The sequence below is a fragment of the Corvus moneduloides genome, chromosome 4 (assembly GCF_009650955.1).
Source record: "Corvus moneduloides isolate bCorMon1 chromosome 4, bCorMon1.pri, whole genome shotgun sequence".
NCBI lineage: Eukaryota > Metazoa > Chordata > Aves > Passeriformes > Corvidae > Corvus > Corvus moneduloides.
The window spans coordinates 7,401,203-7,420,674 of NC_045479.1; the positions used below are offsets into that span (position 1 = coordinate 7,401,203).

The following is a 19,472-nucleotide window of genomic DNA, read 5'->3' on the forward strand; positions in this document are numbered from 1 at the left end:
AACGTTTTTAATACTGAATTTTAAAATTCCTGATTTCGGTTTTTGTAACCTTCACAGAGAAGAATTGGTTTCCTAAAATGAGTTTGGAGTACCTGAAAGAATCATCAGCTCATTAAGACTAAACCTCAGAGCATCTTCTGGACCAAACCAGAGACACGCTCTTAATTTCAGAAAGAAGGGTGTGGTATCATCCCGAACCCACGTGATAATTTAGTCAGGCCAAACACGCTTAACAGCACATTTCTAACTTGATCTTCATAGTAACCAGCTGTCTCGGTTTTGAAAGACAGGTGTCTGCTAAGGAAGGCAGAAGCCCCCCTTGAAGTGGCACATATAACCCCTTTTCCCTCTGAGTTATTATATTTTGAAATCAAGGGCCTTTAGGCAAAGATGTGGGAAATAGGAATAACAGTTCATTACTATATATATATATATATATATATGTATATATATATATAACCAGTCAAACAAAACAACAATAACTATGGCAGTAACAGCAATCACAAACCCAGTCCCAGCCTTCTCGGCTGTCGGGCCCTTTCCCCTCGGGTGCAGTTCCGCTCGCAGCCGGCAGGGGCGCTGGCGGCTCCCGGTGAGCAGGGCAGGTGCGATGGTTCCCCCGCAGCTGCAGGGGGCGCTCCGGAGCGAGCTCGGGGAGCACGCGGCACCGGTGCCCTGGGATCCCGGGGAGGGATGGAACAAAGGCTTCACAAACCCCTGGGCAGCCGATCCCGGGCTCTTGGGAACAGCAGGCTGGGACGGCAGGCTGGAGCGGCAGGCACAAACACAAATCCCGGGTGGCAGACGAGATGTATCCAAAAGGGGAATCCCCTGGAGGTCCACGCAGGCAGGGAGAGCACAGCCTACAACGCAGTGAAAGCTCGAAGCAGCAGCGGGGCAGGGCGGCCACAGCCTGGCCTCCAGCAGGGCAGGGAAAGCGGCTTTTGGGGTCCCGGCGTTGTTTCCAGCAGAAAGAAAGAACGGCCGGAAAAAAAAAAAAGCAGCAGCTCCTTTCTTTGCAGCTTCTCTCTCCCGACGCTGAGAGCGAACTGACCCCACACCCAGGTGTAGACAAAGGAGTAGCCAGGCCCGCCCCACTCCCCTTTTTGTCTTTCTTAAGTACAGCTATTTGTCCCCTAGCAACATGCATATGGGAGAAAATTCCTTTAACAGGAAACAACTAAAACTAAACTAAAACCCCAACACCAGCAAATAGAGGACATTTTTTTTTCTATGCACAGCCTCAAAGCTCTCTGGTTTATAAATGCAAGGCTTGACTTGCACTAAATAAAGCTTTTTTGTGTGTGTACTACCTATGCCCTGAGAAATTACATTGCTTAATTTAATAACCACTCTCTTGTCAGAACAGTTTCTAAGTGTTTCTGGGGCGATCCTGATGCTTCACTCACAGGGCCTTTTCTCCAAGGAGCCAAACTTAGCCACAGGGTGGTCATTTTCATTCTCTGGTTAATATGTCTCCACATGTCCTCACAATCTCTTCTGTGCCAAAGTGAGACTGTAAAAGGACTGCCCTTTATGACTGTTTTGGTAACCAGTGATATGAGTAATGCCATGCTATGGAGGATAAAACTGCATGACAAAATCCATATTTTGTTTGCAAACCCCCCAACATCTGGAGGTCAGGCATCAGCTTTTGAGGGAATTTTTATTTGATTCAATACATTTATAAACTGCACTGTTCAGACCTGCTTGAAGATGTCAAATAGGTTACAAAGGGCAGGGATGTCACTCAAGCGTATTTGAAACATTAGTACACTGTCATTTGTGCTTGTTTTATGCAAAATACAACTTTGAAATATATAGGTAGGATTATTATTATTAATGTATTTTATGTTTTAGAGAGTATCCTCAAAGGTATAAACAACATGCTTATTCATGCTTTAAAAGATTTAAAACCAAAGTAACCTGCTGTGATTATTGCTAAAATTTCCAAAATTTGATAACATTTGTGTTCTATAGAGTGGCCATATAAGGAAACATCTACAGGTAAATTGCATAGAGAACTGATTACTAACAAGTTCATGTGAGATCAACAGCAGCTCAGAAATGATGGAACAATGAACTCACAGTGAAAGAATTGCACTGGGGAATTGTAAAGCAGAAAAGAAAACTGGTCCCTATAGGAAAATTATCTCACTGTAGCTCCCATGGCTGAGTCTTTTTTACCCCACCTATATTTTTGACTGGAAGTGCTTTGCAGCATAAAGTTTTTGTTCTCTGTTGTCTTGTGGTACCACAGGAGAGTCCTGGGCGATGGCTCAAATGGCTAAATGAAATGGTAATAACCATGTAATAGAAGTTTAATGATAAAGTAATACATGTCCTATTGTATGATTATAGTGACAAGGAAAGCTGTCCTTTATCTGTTCAGTAGAAGAAGCAGTGGCAAACAATGATTAATCTTTCCTCCTCCTCCATTCCATGAATCACAACAAATCTTGCTGATGGAGAAAGGTCTGGTTCCATTTTTTTAATGGTGGTGGTAGTCAGAATGGGTAGAGATGGATGGTTATGCATTCTGAATATGTTTGGATTGCTGCAGCTTTGCATCCTGGCCTCCACTTCTTGTGAATACCTTTTAAAAATGCAACACCGGGAAAACTTCTCATTGGCCACTTGAATATTCCAAGTTCTTGGCTCTTTTCATATGAATGTTTTTACATAGGGTTCATGGAGATTAAATAAATTCCAAGACTGGTTCATGTGCCATCAAGTAAAAATGAACTTTGTAATAAGCAGTTTGTATTTTTGGTGCTCAAGCATTACAAGTAAATTATTCTCAGATATGCCGAGTGTAAACTGAGAATATTCATTCACACATGCGAAGGCTATAGACTGCAATTCAAAACTGCAAGGACACAAACACACTTTGGATTCTGCTGCTGCTCAGCTTTTCAGTAGGGCTGGGACTGTCTCTTCTCTTGCCCTCTGCTCTTGCTCTGCTGTGCACTTTCTTGCAGTGCAAATCACCTTTACGGGCTGCAGACATCCCACTCACTTGCTCTGTATTCATTGTGCAGAATGTAAGTGTTGGAATTGTAAAAGGACGAGAGCCCGAGGATCCCGACAGGGGGAGGAATGCAGTCCAAAACCAATGTGGTTGATAAGTGCAAACTCTGGTTTATTGGCAATCCAAAGGCACTTATATAGTATACCAGCTTGTTAACTCCTAAGTGGCCTAAAGCTTACCACAGCACATTTCTATTTCTATATAATTGGACTTACATTGGCAAGCCTCCATAGTCATGTTATGATTAAAAGAATTTGGTGTTTACCCCTCCTGTTCCCTGGTTAGCACCTTATCAGGACAGCTGCATCGTTTCAAACTCCCTCTTTATTCCCAGGCTTGTTACTCACACCAGTGCTTTCTCATGCAGGCAGTTTCTCACACACAGGCCTTTTGCTTCTAGGCCTATTGCTTGTACAATTTTTCTATAGATCCCATAATTCTATCAATGATCCATGCCCCTGATCCTTTAATAATTGCAACATGTAAGGAAAAGGAAGGATATGCAATCTCCTCCTCAAACTTGCACTGTTATCCTAGCTTAAAAAAAAAAATCTCAAGTCTGTCTTAAACAGGAAAGTTAGTGCCACTTTGGGCATTTAAGAAATTACAGTGACAATTAAATATGCTATAAACTCAGCAGTCCTTGTATTAGAATAAATTAGTTCTGATTTTAAAAAAAATAGATCTTACTAGAATTAGGAAATCTGAAAGAAGATTTCTTGGTTTAGACATGTATTAGTGGGAATGAAAACCACTTCCAAATCAGGATGGACATTTTGTAAGACTTGGCAGGATCCCAGTTGTAAGAAACATTTCCAAACTCAGTTTGGGACAGAAGGAATTCAGATGCTCACTCTTTGCCATTTCTCTTCTGAAAGCAGATAAATTAACAAAGGTTTTTGATGCCAGCAACCCTCAAATCCAGGATGATTGAAAGAAAAAGAATGTAATTTTCTCATCTTTCTTTGACAAGTTTCCAGCAATGTGACAGCATGTGTTGCTTTAATTTATCAGTTTTGATTTTCTGTGTCTTTCCTGTGGGACAACTAATGGGGGCAAGTAGGAGGGGAGCTAAGCATTTTTAGCAACAGTAAATAAATGTGGAATGTGACACAGTTGTGTCATGGCACTGTGAAATTTTGTCTACTCTGGTGAAAGCCATCTTATTTCAATGTGGAATGAAGTGCCTGCCTGGTTTTTTATGATTACTGACACTTCAATAATTACTCAGTTGCATTCTCAATTGCAGTATCACTTTTTATTTAATATAGATGGCTTCTTTGCTAGTCATATACTACATTTTTCTGTATAGCACTTAATATTTAGAATAAAATTTCACTCTTTTTGATCTGAGGAGTTTAGTGCAGGGTAGGAAAAGTCCATTGATCTCTATATCTATTTTTCTGGTGAAGGGTAGGGAGCAGTTTATGCTGAATTACCTCATCACATGCTCTGCTCATCCCCTCGCAGTTCTCTGGCACTGCTACTCCAGGGTGGATATTCCGTATGGACTGTGCTATTCATGCTATTCATGGCAAAACAGCTCAACTTGTACACACAGAAAAAGAAGTCTTTTTACAGAGACAGCTGAAAGGGGTCATGCTGTAAACAGGATTTGATCGAAGAACACTGCTAACAAAAATTAAATAGACTGCTTCAAAATTATTTCTTGGTAGGACAAAAATGAATGCTTTGAGCTGTAATGATCAGGATTACCTTCAGTCAGTTTTGTTTTCTCATCCTATGACTCAGGTGGCTTTGGCATGCATTTTGTCTGCAAAAAGGAAGACCCAGAGATTAGTTTTATTTTGGTGTGTGTAACCTGTGTTGACTTAATTATGGTTCTAAGATCTGGGTTGTTTTTCGCCCAGTGTCTGAAAAGGAAGAGTCAGGGTTGGAGAAGGTATTTCCAGGCTTATAAGCCTGTGTACTTACCCATCACAGTAGAATATCCAATGGGAGCCATCAGGTCCGTTTCTTCCTTCCCATCACTTGCTATGAGACCCTTGTAGGGGGCATATGCTAATGCTGTTCAGGTTGTGTGACATGGGAAATGCCACCTCTCAAATCATGGATTTAGGTGGCTTTCCCCTGACCAGCTTAAATACAGAAAGCCCTGAGAGCAATTAATAGATTTACAAACTTCTAAAGCAAAATGTCCTTTTCAGTTAATGTATATCCCAGTTCATCAATGTACCCAGGCTCATTGTTTTCACCATCAAGAGCATAATTGCTGTTGACTCATGTTTCTATTTAACAGAGAATGAAGTTAGAACCCTAGATTGATTTAAGAATTACTCTAATTTCTTATTTTCTGGTCTGAGCATCTTATATGCAAAAAATAAAAAAAAAAGATGTGACTTGCTGTTGCGGTTCATTTACTATAGAAGAGTATGACTTTTTCTTTTCCCTAAGAATTGCACTAACCTGCACTCAACTATGTGTCCTGTCATTTGGCTGGGTTGCCTACAGTTGTAAAAAGCACTGGGTATATTTACTTTGGTAGTTGGCTTGTCGCCACCTGTGATCAAACAAATTGCAGTGTATTGATTCAGTTTCACCTGGCCTGGTAAGTGAGTTCTGGAAGAAGCACAGATATTGCCTGCATCCCAGCTTTTTGCAGATGAAGATAAAAGTTGCTTTTTCCTCTCCAAAAACATAACCAGCAAGAGCTTAGTGTTACATGCCATTATAGTAACATTAATGGGATGCAGGGCCAGACAAGTACAGCTATTGTCTGTGCTACACATAAATGTCTTTAATAAGACTCTTGAAAGCTTAGCCAATAAAGGCATAAACCTGTTAATAATTGATATTTATTACATTGTAGTCCTTACAGCAAGATTCACATCAGATCAAAACATTAATTATTAACCCAGCAAACCAAATTGGAAGTGTTTCTGGATATCCGTTTTCTGAAAGAGTTGTTTGTACAGAACACCTCTAGTCCACTGACAGCCAGCGTAAAATTTCACAAATTCTCTGGAAACGATTGCTGAGGACAGTGCCTTCATGAGCTAGCAGTTCCCAGCTGCCACTTCCAAAACCATGTCTTTAGACAGGTTGTAATATAAATCAAATGGAACAGTTTTACTACAGTGATGTTATTTGCTGTAACTTTATTTAAGTGAAACATAAACTGATGGAGAGTAAAGCCAGGAGTCAAATATATCATAGTTACTTAGTTCCTTTAGTAACCACGCATGTTAAGAAGCTTAGATATGGTAGTTTAAGATGTCATACTCCTTCCAGAACTGAGTGCATGGGCTAAAATTTTACTATTCAATTCAACAGGCAAGGGCATATATTCCTGGGAAGTAACTAGGAGCTGTATTCAGCTGAACTCCAGCCAAACCTCTAAATCTAGTCAGTGGAGCACTTTCAAGTAGAACTTGAGGTCCTTGCCAAAAGTCCCTGAAACTTGTCTATGAAAATGTACTTCAGTGGTAGTTATCAGTTCTTTTAGTATACTGACCTAAATTCATGTGAACAATACTAGATGGTGAGTTCAATTAGGAATTCATTACTATTTACTGATTTTTTGTGTATGAAATACATCTGCAACCTGGGTGAATTTGCAAGAATGATTGAGTATCCTTCCTTAATGTATGACTCAATTTTTCTAGAACACAGTAGAGATTCTTGATCATGGAAACAAACCCACATGTACTTTAGTTGAAATACTCAAATGTTTCAGTCTGGCTACTTACCTGCATGAAAAAATAAGAAAGTCAATCTAGTCTTCCTCACTCATATAGAAACATACAGTAGTGCCTCCAAGGCCATGGTTAGTCTGCCAACCTCTCAAAACTGCAATTTTATATTTTGTCACACCAGCACAGGCTAATATTTTAATTACTCTGCTTCCAGCAGGAAGCAGACAACATGTGAGTGAAATTACATTATGTGCTGGGTGTGAGGAACAGCACAAACTGGAAAGAAGGAAAGAGAGAGGGAAATGAGAGTTTTACCAAACTCAAAAAGCAAGAAGTACCACAAGTCTCAAGAAAAGCAGTAGTTCTTGCCCCCACCCTGTTTTGCATAATAATTCAGATAACTAACTTACCTTGAAAGCTGAAGTCCAAGTCAGATCCTTTGTCAACACTTTTCTTCTCTAGATGAAGTCAGATTTCAGTTAGTCCCCAATGTTAGATAGACATCTTTCAGGAGGTTAATGATAAATAATTCAGAACTGCCTCAAGACTAGAATCAGGTATTTCAAAATACCACTGACAGGCAAGAGTGTTGAGTCCCAATAACTTCCAGAGAAGTAGAAGGAGTAATGGTCTGCACAAAAATGCCTTAAAACAGTTGGGGTTTTTAAATTTGTTTTATAGTTGTTTAATTTAAAAATTATTTTTCAGGACTACAAGTAGACCTCTTCAGGAGGTCAGCCAGCATCCAGACTATCAAAGATGTGCAGAAACTCTACAATCTGGGTAAGCTGTCATAATTTCATTGCCAGTAGTAATGTGAAGGCTTTGTTCATCCTGGTTTTGTTAGTGAAGCAGAAATGCAATTTCTTGCAACTAAGTAATCAAAGCCATTTGTAACATAAAATAATAAGTGCACTAGTACAGAAACCTGAGAGACAGCAACAGGCACTTAATGCTTACTGAATAGCAAGTCATCTCTTGATGTCACACCAGAGCTGTAAAAAATCTGTAACAGCTAATGAAGTTTGAGTCCAAAATTGTATATTTTTTCGTAAAAATTTGTCGCAATAGAGGGGAAACCCAGACGCTCAATATGAGTGATCAGCAGGAATCCGATTTACTGATTGTACCAGAACTCCTTATATACTAACAATAATAGGCTTTATGCATATTCATAACGGCGCATTCTAAGTGGTTCACGTCGACTAAGCTGATCCTAAACCCCTCCTTAGTTCCCCTTTTGTGGTCAGCAGTTCTGCTTTTTTCCCTGGCCTTCTAACCACAGATGTCTATTTCTATACTACCAAAACCTAACCTTGCTGGCTCTGCAAATAAACCCATAGCTCAGCAGTAAGACTCAATGGTGGTTCAGTTACTGAGCAAGATACATGTAATATTCTGTAACTTCAGTTGTTACACAGGATGTGTGGTGCATTGTCTTATGAGACCTTGCTCAGCTAGCTGCAAGGGTCTATGTGCCCGTTCTCACGTAGTCAGCCTCTCAGATCAGTAAGCTGCAAAGAATCTGTATATCCTGAATCTATATGTCCCTTTTCACGTAACCAATCCCTCACAAAAATTTGTATTGAGTTTATGCACTTTACTGTAGTTAAAAAGTCCCTATGTCATCTTGCCTCTGGTTATGGCAAAGAAATATAATTTTACCTAATAATTTATGAAATGTAGTGAAGTAATTTTGAAAGTCACTGACTTCCCTGTGAAGTCATTTTTGAACTGCCTTTATGGGGAGAACCTCTTTTATCAAAATTCATAATGCTCTATGCAAATGATAAATGAAAAAATAAAATATCAGGAGTTACCAGCAGCAGAAAGCCAAGTGATTTTCTGTTCAAAATGTTGTGAGAAACAGTTTTCAGGGAGTAGGTTAAAGAAAAACATATCATTGAACACCCTTTTTGCTTCTTCTTCTCCTTTTAGGCAAGTCTGTGAATTTTGATAATTATCATGATATCCATATTCCTGCAGTTATCCTGAAGACTTTCCTCAGGGAGCTGCCTCAGCCATTGCTAACATTTGACTGTTACGATCATGTCCTTGGAATCACTAGTGAGTATATATATGTTTGGAAAAATTTATACAGCAGGTTGAACCGGACCTGGCTAATTCAAAATCATAGCTGTTTGTTTGCTAAGCAAGGGGCAGTTGTGGATTTACAATATTATTAATACTTTGCTGCAGCCATGGATGGACAGCCTCATCCTTATCATCTGTACCAGAGCATTGTAGTCAGGGTTGCCAAGGCCCTCTTTGCTTTTTACAAAGTTCACTGGTTTATTATATATTCTACTGTATTGTTAACAATTGGATCAGACCTCTCATGGTCAGGGCTCCATTTGTATGATATGGCCCACCAATGAGTGAGTCTCAGTGATACAAGTTGCATCAAAGCAGCTTTAGTTTCAGCAGAAGAATTGTCGAAACAAAAGTTAGATGGTTATATGATATTTATATGGTTATAGATATTTATATGTTTCTTGGGATTTGTTTTTAGGGGGTTTTCTTGGGGTGGTGGGTTTTTTGTTTTTTGTTTTTTGTTTTTTTTTTTTTTTTTTTTGGTTGTTGTTATTTCTGTTTTGTTTTTGTTTTGGGGTTTTTTTTGGTTTGTTTTTTTTTTTTATTTGTTTGGGTTAGTTTGATTTTTTCATTGCAACTATTCCATAGGAAAACATCCTGGGGAATAAAGGATCTAAATCTATGAATTATAAAACTTTAATTATGTAGCCTTTGTCAGGGAGTAGGAATTTATAATGCCCTTTAATGCCTGGGGCTGGAACACCTGAGATCCCAGAATATCTGGGAGTTAGCACCTACATACGGAGAATGAGATTTTGCCATCCAGGCTATAGCCAAGCTAGCAGGGAACCCAGGGGGCCTCCAGTCACGAGCATGCATTTTCCAAATGAAGGATTCATCTGTTCACACAATATCTTAGGGCATTCTGAAGAATAGGTCTGTTCACAGGAAGGTGGTAGAAATTGAGGGACTAAGAATAGTCGTTCAGAACTAGAAAGAATAGGGGAAATTTGGAAAATGAATGTATAAATGCTAATTTTTACTGAATTAATCTTGTCCTGACTTTCTGAGTGTGATATTTTTACTTTGTGAGAGAGTAAAAAATGTGCACAAGTCTGAAAATAATCTGAGGGCAGTGCATTGTCTAGGAACAGTGGAAGGTTTTGCTTGGCAAAGTGCCTGTGACACATTCATCCCATGTTACTGTTGTTTACTTGTGTTTTCAATTTTGACAAAATATTTTGGAAAGTAGAGTTTAAAAGGATTACTCCTTGGGCTTTCTTGTGTGCATGCAGTGTGATGTCTGCTGTCTTTTACTGATGCTGTGGTGATATTCCAATTTTCAAAGATCTTAAGCTTGAAAGCCAAGCTGGACCACAGCAAAGGTACCTTCTCTGTGAATAAAGTGCAGGAGGAAGATTTGAAGAGGTGTAATCACAGACAGCTGTCTTGGGATGATTTGAAAATTCTCGTTCTGTCTTCTGGAAGAGAGTGTGTGTGTGTGTGTGTGTGTGTGTGTGTGTGTGTTATGCATCTATTACATATCTTAACCTGAAAACCCAGAAATACAGTACGTCTTCTGCTTTACAGCAGTCTGAAATGATAGTGAAACTTTTCTATTTACTGTCTTACTTGAATTTTTTTAAGTGTTATTGGTGGGAGCTGTGAAATAAATGAGCTGAGTGACAGACTTAAAAATTAATAAAACCTTGAAGTTTATAAAAAGATTATAAGTTTAAGTATAGAAATATTTAAGTATATATATATAGAGTATGTATAAATATATAAGCATAAAATATTATAAGCTTATAAACTTATAAATAAAATAACGTTATAAATGTGATAAATATAATAAACTTATTAAATGTTTATAAACTTACATTAAAAGCTTATAAACATAAAAAATTTATAAAAGTTTCATGACCTTTGGTCATGAAAACTGCAAGCAAGATTTCTTTTACCCAGGATTGCTACACTTCCTGCGTTATTTATTCCGCAGAAGGCTGACAAAAAAACTTCTTGGGACACAGACTAGTGTGTTTTATAACTGATAGTTTTGCAGTGGGAAAAATGTCACCACAGTTTATCGCAGTAAAGCTTCATGCATTTAGTTCAGTGCTTTAAGAACAGTTAACATGCTGAAATTTTGCACATACACACACATCCATGTGCAGAACTCCCAGGGAGAGAGAGAGAAATGCAACAGATGCAGAAAAAGTGGGCTGCTTTAGGTTTGGCATGATTAGCATCATCAGATCTTCCTCCAATTTGGTGTTAAACTTACAGTACTAAAATAATTACAGTATCCCGGGGGGAAAAAAAAAAGAGTCACTTGATATAGTATTTGAAATATGAATGTCAGTGTAATTCTCACCTGGACTGTCTAGATGATGCAAGAAATTTGGGGTCCAGATCTGGTTTTGCCTATCTGTAGAAATGAACCTGCTTAGGTTCATCTCTAGAAAATTCTCAGCCACTCAGATGGCCATCTCATAAATTCTTTGCCATGACAAAAGAATTTCCTGCAGAGTGACAAAAGTGTTTCTTTTTCAGTTAGTAGATTACCAAAATAGCACTTTGAGCAGGACTATGTCTCAGCAAGAATAAAACCAGACAATAAAAAGTAGATGTCTCAATTCAGTGCATGGAGAGATAATGAGATTCAAATCAAGACCTTTGAAAGTCTTCTGGTGAAAAAAAATATTTTGGCTGTTTCGCTGCATTGAGAAAATACTCTAGACATTAGTCTTAGCCAGATACATAATAATACAAAATGTGACAGAGGCATTCAAAGGAATAACCCTCACTGTCACTGTGGTTGTGGTTAGTAGAGCTGAATTTTGTGGTCAGTCTTTCAGATGGATATAAAGTAATTCCAGCAGATATAAATAAGGTGTTATTTCTTGGTAATATTGTGGTGCTTCAGAGTTAAGAATGACTTTGACATTGCAGGTGTGGAGAGCTGTTTATGAGCCACCAGATGCAAACAAATCATTCAAGGACTTCCTGAACACAATAATGTTGTTCTGAAATATCTGCTATGCTTTCTCCATATGGTGAGTATGGGCAAAATTCTCAAAATAATTTTATTTCTAAATCTGCTCCTGTAAATTCAAACTTTAACATCTCCATAGAAGGGAAAACTGAATAGTTTAAATTGTCTGGTGAGGTGGTTGTACAGTACTTGTTAGTAGACTGAACTTGGGGTACAGAACCCTCCAGCTTTGATACGAGTCAGTGATAAGCCATAGTCTGGCCATCCCTTCACCATGAAATTCTTTAGATGTCATGAAAACTACTGTGCACATTTAAATGAACTGTGTTGGCACTGGTATATTTACAAGTCCTGTTCCTTCACTCCACATTCACAATGTATGTTGTTTTTTATTTAGTTTTGTGGGTTTTTTTCCCTATTTTGGTGTGAAAAAAGCATGAAAATAGTGGTTGTGTAATTTTAGGTGCTGGAGAAAACATAGGTGAAATCACCTGTTTTCCCTGAAGTATAGATCTTGGGCAACTAGAACACCAAATAAATTAGTGTTATTTTAGAAAATTATATAAATATTAATAAGCTTTAGAACAACCATCAGAAAAATATTTTGTATTAAATCTTTAAAATAGCATTTTCCTGTTTAAAATAGCCATTCATTACTAGTGTTAAATGAAAAACTTAGAATGCAAGGATTTTGCAAGGATTTTTTAATGTTTCAGGATAAATTTAATCACATGTCTTCTGTCCTACTTTTTGATTTGCTGATCTCTTTTAACCCATTTCTGGAAAACCCACGAGTCTGAGGGTTTGGGGAACATCAGCTGTTGAATAGTTCTACATTCAGCCTTGTGGCATAGTTTGGCTGTGCAGAAAAAGACAGTCACAGGGCTTCACATTTCCCTTCCTTCTACCTTATGCAATGCATCGCCTTTTTCAGACTGCAGTTTTCAAACGTAGGTGCCTGAAATGAAGGGTCGTGGTGTAGGTGACACCTAAAGCAAATGGTCTGGCCTTCAAAAGCCCTAAGAGCCCACCGCAGCAATCATGTCTAGGGAATGATACTGATTTTCACCAGTGAGGTAATTGGCCCTCAGTAGCTCTTCTTGAGCTACAGTCATGTTTGTCTTATTCTAGCCAACAGTGTATTTCAGCAACAAGTGTATTTAATCCCTTTTTCCATCAAAATACTGGCAAAAAGCAAGATTATTGGATAAACACATCACTATAACCAGCAGTTGCTGTAACACTCACGTTTTCATTTACTGTTTTCTAGCTGAACTCTAAAGCTATTAAGGAAGTCCTCATGTCATTTGCTATTATTTTAGCAACTGATATAGCTCCTCAGTGTTATGAATCGCATAAGTTATGAATCTACTACTTTGTTCCAGTAGTAGATGCATCATCTTAATGCACTTCTTCAGAGCTGAGCTCTTGATATGTTAAGGAGGTGTGCAAAAGTACCACACAATATTTTCTGTAATTGGGCAATAGAATATAGCATTATTTTTAAGTAGGCCTTGTTATGTCAAGCACAGCATCAAGTGATACTAGTGCTCAGATCTGCAATTTTTGCTGATCTATGGGTTTTCTTCCTTAATGTCTCAGGGTATATTTGCATTTGGAAGGGTCAGGGGAACATGAAACTTTCTCAGAGCTAGAGATTTCTATTCACTGCAGACTGGTGTGCTCCACAAGCTTCCACAATTCATACTTTAACAATAATCCCAGTTTTTATCTGCAAGCACAACCTTCTGCCTTACATATAAGGGGCAATTTAATTCTTCCATGAGCTGAGTCTTGGGTGGTGCAAAAGGTACTTGTAGCAATTTCATAAAGTGGGATGAAATATAATCACTAGATACAGGTTTTGAACACTCCAAGTTTGATACAGGCTTGTGAAAGAAGAAAAAAATATCCCTATTTTCTCTGCAGTCTCAACCCTCTTGCTTAATGAAACAGTGTAATCCAAGAGTGCTACAGCAAGACAGGACAACTTGTACAGAAGTAACAGACTTGAATTTAAAAAATAGGTCCAAGTTCTTTAACTTTAGATTAGTAGTGATTTTGCCAGTAATGAGCCCAGTGGTGAAAGGTATAAACCATCCCATCTCTACTTTGCAGTCCACCTGGCTGCTAGAGAAGGATTTGCAGGGTCTTCTTGAAGCTGCAGTGGACTGAGGTCCATTGGCAGAAATGGGCAACCAGGAGCAAGAGGGCAAAGACAGACCAGTTTTCACAAGCTAGTCCCTGAATAATGCCTGTGAAACATGTCTGTGCTTGCTCAGCTGATTGCAGGAGAGATGGGTGTGCACTAGTGCTTGTGTTGCACAGGCCCTGCATTGCACTGGCAGTGGAGTGGATTTATGAATGCACATGCAAACTTAAAGGGCTCAGAGAAGTCTCCTTGCAAAGAAGAATTCTTGGCAAAGCGCTCTGAGGGCTACAGATACCCAGTTCTGAAGCCAGAAACCATTTAGAAGAATGCTGTAATTGTATTTTTCCATGACAGTCTAAGGCTAAAGAAGCAGGAGAGTCTGTAGAGGCTTACATTTTTCCTACCTGCTGCTGACTTCTGTCCCTGCAGTCATGCCTCATGTGGGGGAAGAGTGGATGACTTTCCTGAAAGAACCATTGCAAAAACTCGCCAAATTCAAATTGTCAAACCTGGACCAACTAGAAAATGGACAAGGTTTGGGACCCATGAGCTGTGCTTCAGATCTGCAACCAAAGGAGCAAATTTAAAACCAAGTTCAAGCTGGAAAAAATTGCTCTGAATTAATGTTTTGTCTCAACCACTTGTCCAACTGAAAAGTGTAATTACCTTCAATAAAGCTTGAGGGTGGCTGGAGATGATGGGGCATGTTGGGAAGGATTAGATGACTCATGGAGCAGATAGAAGCAGTTGGCACATCTGCAAAGTAGCTGACAGTGGGTGGTAGAAACTTAAATTTCAGTCAGTTTGTGGGGGTGTTTTAATATCTAGTAATTTTCTGTTGAAAGTGTTTTGCAGAGTTCCTTTGAGCATTGTAATTGAGCAACCAAAGAGATGGTGATGTTGTTATATTTTTAAAACCTAATAGGGCTGTTTCTACCCTCTGTATTTCACAGTTTAAGTTCATTAGGTAGTGTAATGACTGCTTTACTCCTGTGGTATCCATGAATCATGGGATCATCAAGGTTGGAAGAGACCTTCAGGATCGAGTCCCACCATCAACACAGCATCACCATAATCACCCCTAAACCATGTCCCAAGTGCCACATCCAGACACCTCTGGAACGCTTTCAGAGATGGTGACTCCACCACCCCCCTGGGTAACTTATCCCAGTGTCTGACCACTGTCACTCTTTCAGTGAAAAATTATTTTCTAACTGGCACAAATTGAGGCCACTTCTTCTAGTCCTTTTGCTTGAGACATGGCAGAAGAAGCAAACCCCCAGCTGGCTACACCTTCCTGTCAGGGAGTTGTAGAGAGTGAGAAGGGCCCCCTTGAGCCTCCTTTTCTCCAGACTGAGCCCCTGCAGCTCCCTCAACTGCTTCTGGTACTCCAGGGCCTTCCCCAGCACCATTCTCTTCTCTGGACACCCTCCAGCCACTCAATGTCTTTCTTGTCATGAGGGCCCAGAACTGCCCTTGGGACTCAAGGTGTGGCCTCAGCAATGCAAGCACAGGGGGACAGTTACTTCCTGGTCCTGTGGCCACACCATGGCTAGGACAGCCCAGGTGCCATTGGCCTCTTGCCCACCTGGGCATACCTGGACTCATATCCAGCTACCTCCTTTTCCCAGATTTCCAGCCCCTCTTCCCCAGCCTGGAGCTGCAGGGGGTTGGTCTGATGCAAGGGCAGGGCCCAGCACTTGGTCTTGTTGAACCTCAGACCACTGTCCTCAGCCCATCCCTCTGCAGAGCTTTCCTGCCCTGCAGCAGATCAACATTCCTGCCCAGTTCAGTGTCTTCTGTAAACTGACTGGGTGTGCATTTAACCCCCTCATCCGGATCATCAGTAAAGATATTAAACAGGACCTTCCTCAATACTGAGCCCTGAGGACACCACTTGTGTCCAGCCACCAAATGAATCCATGAGTGTGCTAGGATGAAAGTATGTGGTATCAAAAATCATCATAATTTTCTAGGAGGAGCTGGATATTATTCTGGGATAGTGAACATACATGTTTTGCATTTGGTGATGTGGAACCAAAACTTCAGTGTTTGTTCCCAATGATGATTTTTGCAATATACAAGTTTTATCTCTATAAATTACTTCCTTACAATATAGGCTGTCATTACTTAATAGTTTTTCTATATATGTTTCAGTGAAAGGGGGAAAAAACCTAACAAAGTGAAGCTGTGTGATTCTTTGTAGTGATCCTTTCCTATGATGTTCAGATGATTGCTTCAAGGATATGATCTAGGTCTCTGGAAAATTCAGCTCATCAAATTGACAGAGCATGTATTTTCAATTGAAACAGAGATGATGGTTACTAACTTTGTGATGGAATCAAAGAAGGAGTCAAGGGAGTTAATTCCAAATGCTGAATGTGCCTTTTGTATTTCTTAGGTAGAATGTAGCTTTGGGTTGCAGTTATTCAGAGGGGTAGCCCATGAAGAGGTTGGCTAGCTGCATGCTATCCTTACAGGATCTAGTGCTGGAAGAGCACATCAGCTGCTTGTGGTGGTGTAGATGGAGTCGATATGTTCATAACCTTTGAGAAAGAAATCTGGCACTGAGAGTAGTGAGGGGGTTGAAACGGTAGGAAGCCTGATTTCTTTGGAAAGGGGTAAAGTCAGTACCAGTAGTGTGGCAAGGTTTCCCTGCTTGCAGCTTTTGGTGAGCCGGTGAAGATTATTGTGTAGAGTTCAGTTGCACACTTTTTCTTGCGTCTACTAAGGAAGGGATTGCTATGTATTTTGGAATGAAGCAACATTGCCATGTCTCTCTTGAGCTCCTATGTCATCCCCATTAATGACTCACAGATAAGGCTTAGTGAAGCTCTGCCTCAGTTGATAAAATCACTGTTTCATTTTATCTTCAGGATTTTCTCTAAGAGGACATGTTGTGGGTATTTTTGTTGATCATTTCAATGTTGACTGTCTCCTTGAAATGTTTATAGAGTGGTTGCAGGTGGGGAGACATGGTATAATCTTGGAGTTGGGAAAATTCTTTGAAATAGTTAACGTGAAGAGAAAAAATTAAATCTAGCTCTATAGCAAGTCACAGTGGTACTGCTTTGAGCTGAAATATTGGCCTTCCAAAGCAACATCTGGATTAAGATGTGTGTATTTCAAGTAGTGCTTGAAGAAGCTCCTGTATACAACTTGTGGGTGGAAGGTGTCAGGAGCCCCAAAAACTAGGTGAATACAACTGCAGCAGGTTTGGCTCCTTCCAGCCTCCACTGTCCTCCAGTACTATACCACATGCTCTTTGTGCCATTCCAGACTACCTGCCCTATGTACACTTAAGGTACTGTCTTGGGATGACTTTATGATGTGTATCCCATACTGCTGTTCTATGCCCAGAAATTAATTTTGTGCCTTTCTATGCCTTTAAACTGAGCCTGAGAAGAGAAAAAACCCGACCAAAACTTTCAAAGCAGTTTTGCAGTTTGTTTTCATGTTCCAAGGACACAGAGATACAGATTCCTCTTGCTGCTAACAGCAGCGGAGGCAGTGGGGGGAAGCACCCTGGCTTGCTTTCTTTCCAGCCAGCTTTTGGCCAGGTTTTCAGCTCCTTTTCCTCCAGAAAGTTGAACTTTGTTTTCCTGGGGCTCCGATTTTTCCCTTCTTCTCTGCTGGATGGTTTCAACATCAGAATACATTGGGAGGACTTTCCACCGAGGCCTTGGCCCTGGAGGTGGGCCCACCACCCCGTCCCAGTGACAAGGAGGGGGAGAGAGAGACTACAGAAGGACTCTGAAATTTTCCCAGGTTTCTCTCAGCAGAGAGAGAGATTTTATTATTTAGCATCATTATCCTTTTCCTGTGTGTTTGTTAAATAAATAGTTTTTATCTCTTTCACTTTCCTTTGAGGAAAATTTATTTTTTTCCTGAACCTGGTGGGGGGTGGGGTGGTTGTAACCTGCTTTCTATCAGAGGATATTTTCCTCCAAATTTGCCCGAACCGGCACAGGTACCTTTCTTAGGGTACAGCTCTTCCTCGTGCTATAGAAAATACAGTGTGATGGGCTGTAGCTCTCATGATATTTTAGAGACTTTCCACTGAAAGAACCACCAAAACATAATTTGTCCATGATCCCCAGTGTACAATATTACAGAGTAAATGCAGCCTGTATAAGCCACCAAGGGCCAGAAAGCAGCCCCCAGCCTTGTCATATTTCTTAGTAAACAAACACCATTTCATTGTCCAGCTACCTTCAGGGTAATACCTAGTTCTGTGTCTCCTTGTTAACAGAGTGCTCCTTGTTCTTATCATTTTCCCTCATCAGTTATTTTGGCACTAGCTTAGTTTTTGCTACATTGCTATGGTATGAAGTCCTCTTGTTTGAGCTGATGTCATCTGAAGCAGATTAAATTCCTTTATGCTGTTTTTCCCCACCCCAGCAGAGATAACAATAGATTCTATGATAGAAAGATTGAAAACAATTAATTTTCTAGCACAAGGAAAAAATTCAGCCTTTTTGCTTGACCTTGTGTTATACTCAAAGGACACAGCCTCCAGTGCCCTCATTGCTCTGGGCTGCCTTGTCAGCCCTGAGGGTAAGAAACCAATGATGTACGCATGGCCAGGGTCTGCTCCTCTTATTGGTTCCTCTTCCATATAGGATCATGTTTTGTCTCTTGTCTCCTGTCTGCATATACTCATTCATGTTTATGTTTTGCCAGGTTTCACAGGAGAGCATCCATAACAGAATGACAGCATCCAGCCTGGCCTGTGTCTTTGGTTTGAATTTGATCTGGCCATTGAAAGGAACCACCTCTCTGAGCGCTCTCGTACCCGTGAATCTCTTCACTGAACTGCTGATAGGTTTCTACATGAATATATTCAATTCCCGAACAGTGCCTGGTGAGATCTTGCCTTAATGCTCTCAGAAGGGAAAATGGAATAAGGCTGCCTGAGGGAAAGGTCTCTTGGATGAGACCTCTGTATTTAGGGCTCTCCTGTGAAAAAAAATTTCAACATGGAGTAAAGTTTCTGTATCTTTCCAAATACCAAAGATATTGGGAGAAGACCGGTGTTACATATATTCCCATCACATGGGGAGAATATCAACGTGAACATTCAAAGACAAATAGATCAAAGTGAATCCACTTGCTAAACTTCAGCAGCTGACAAAAATTGATATGTTAAAAAACCCTGTAGATACAAAAATGCTGCTAGCAAGGATTTTCTTGCTATTTTCTAAGTTCGTGAGAGACTTTTCTCTCACACAGAAGAGGTAGCAGGGAATGTAAACAACCAAGCCACCTGCAACCTTGGAAAGTCTTGTTTATGGTATAGTAGAAAAATATTTTGACAATGGATGTTTTAGGATTTTAGCTAATCACCCCCAAGGGGTGGCTGATCCTTTGTCCAATTAGGCTATGAAGAAAAAAGTCTATAAAAGAGTTTGTAAAATAATTAAATCAATCAATCTTGCTGCACAATTCCTGCCTGTTGGATCATCTCTCTTCCTCCTCCTCCCTATGGCTGCGGGACACGGTGATATACCCTAGTGCCCAGGCCTGTGGTAGTATTTGGTGCTGCCCGACGTGATCTGCACTCTCTGACGTGTCCTGCACGCTGCGAGCCAAGCCGAATTTCTC

The 19,472-nt window shown here is 40.0% G+C and overlaps 1 protein-coding gene across 1 annotated transcript in view; it reads left to right on the forward strand.

Moving 5' to 3' along the window:
• The window catches only part of ARHGAP8 (Rho GTPase activating protein 8), a 97,914-nt gene extending 78,853 nt beyond the window's left edge, over positions 1 to 19,061 (forward strand). The window contains 4 exon segments of the mRNA XM_032105690.1: positions 7,396 to 7,470; positions 8,626 to 8,754; positions 11,674 to 11,777; positions 18,552 to 19,061. Coding sequence (XP_031961581.1) covers positions 7,396 to 7,470; positions 8,626 to 8,754; positions 11,674 to 11,777; positions 18,552 to 18,749 — 506 coding nt within the window. The 3' untranslated portion in view covers positions 18,750 to 19,061.
• Positions 19,062 to 19,472: the final 411 nt, after the last annotated feature.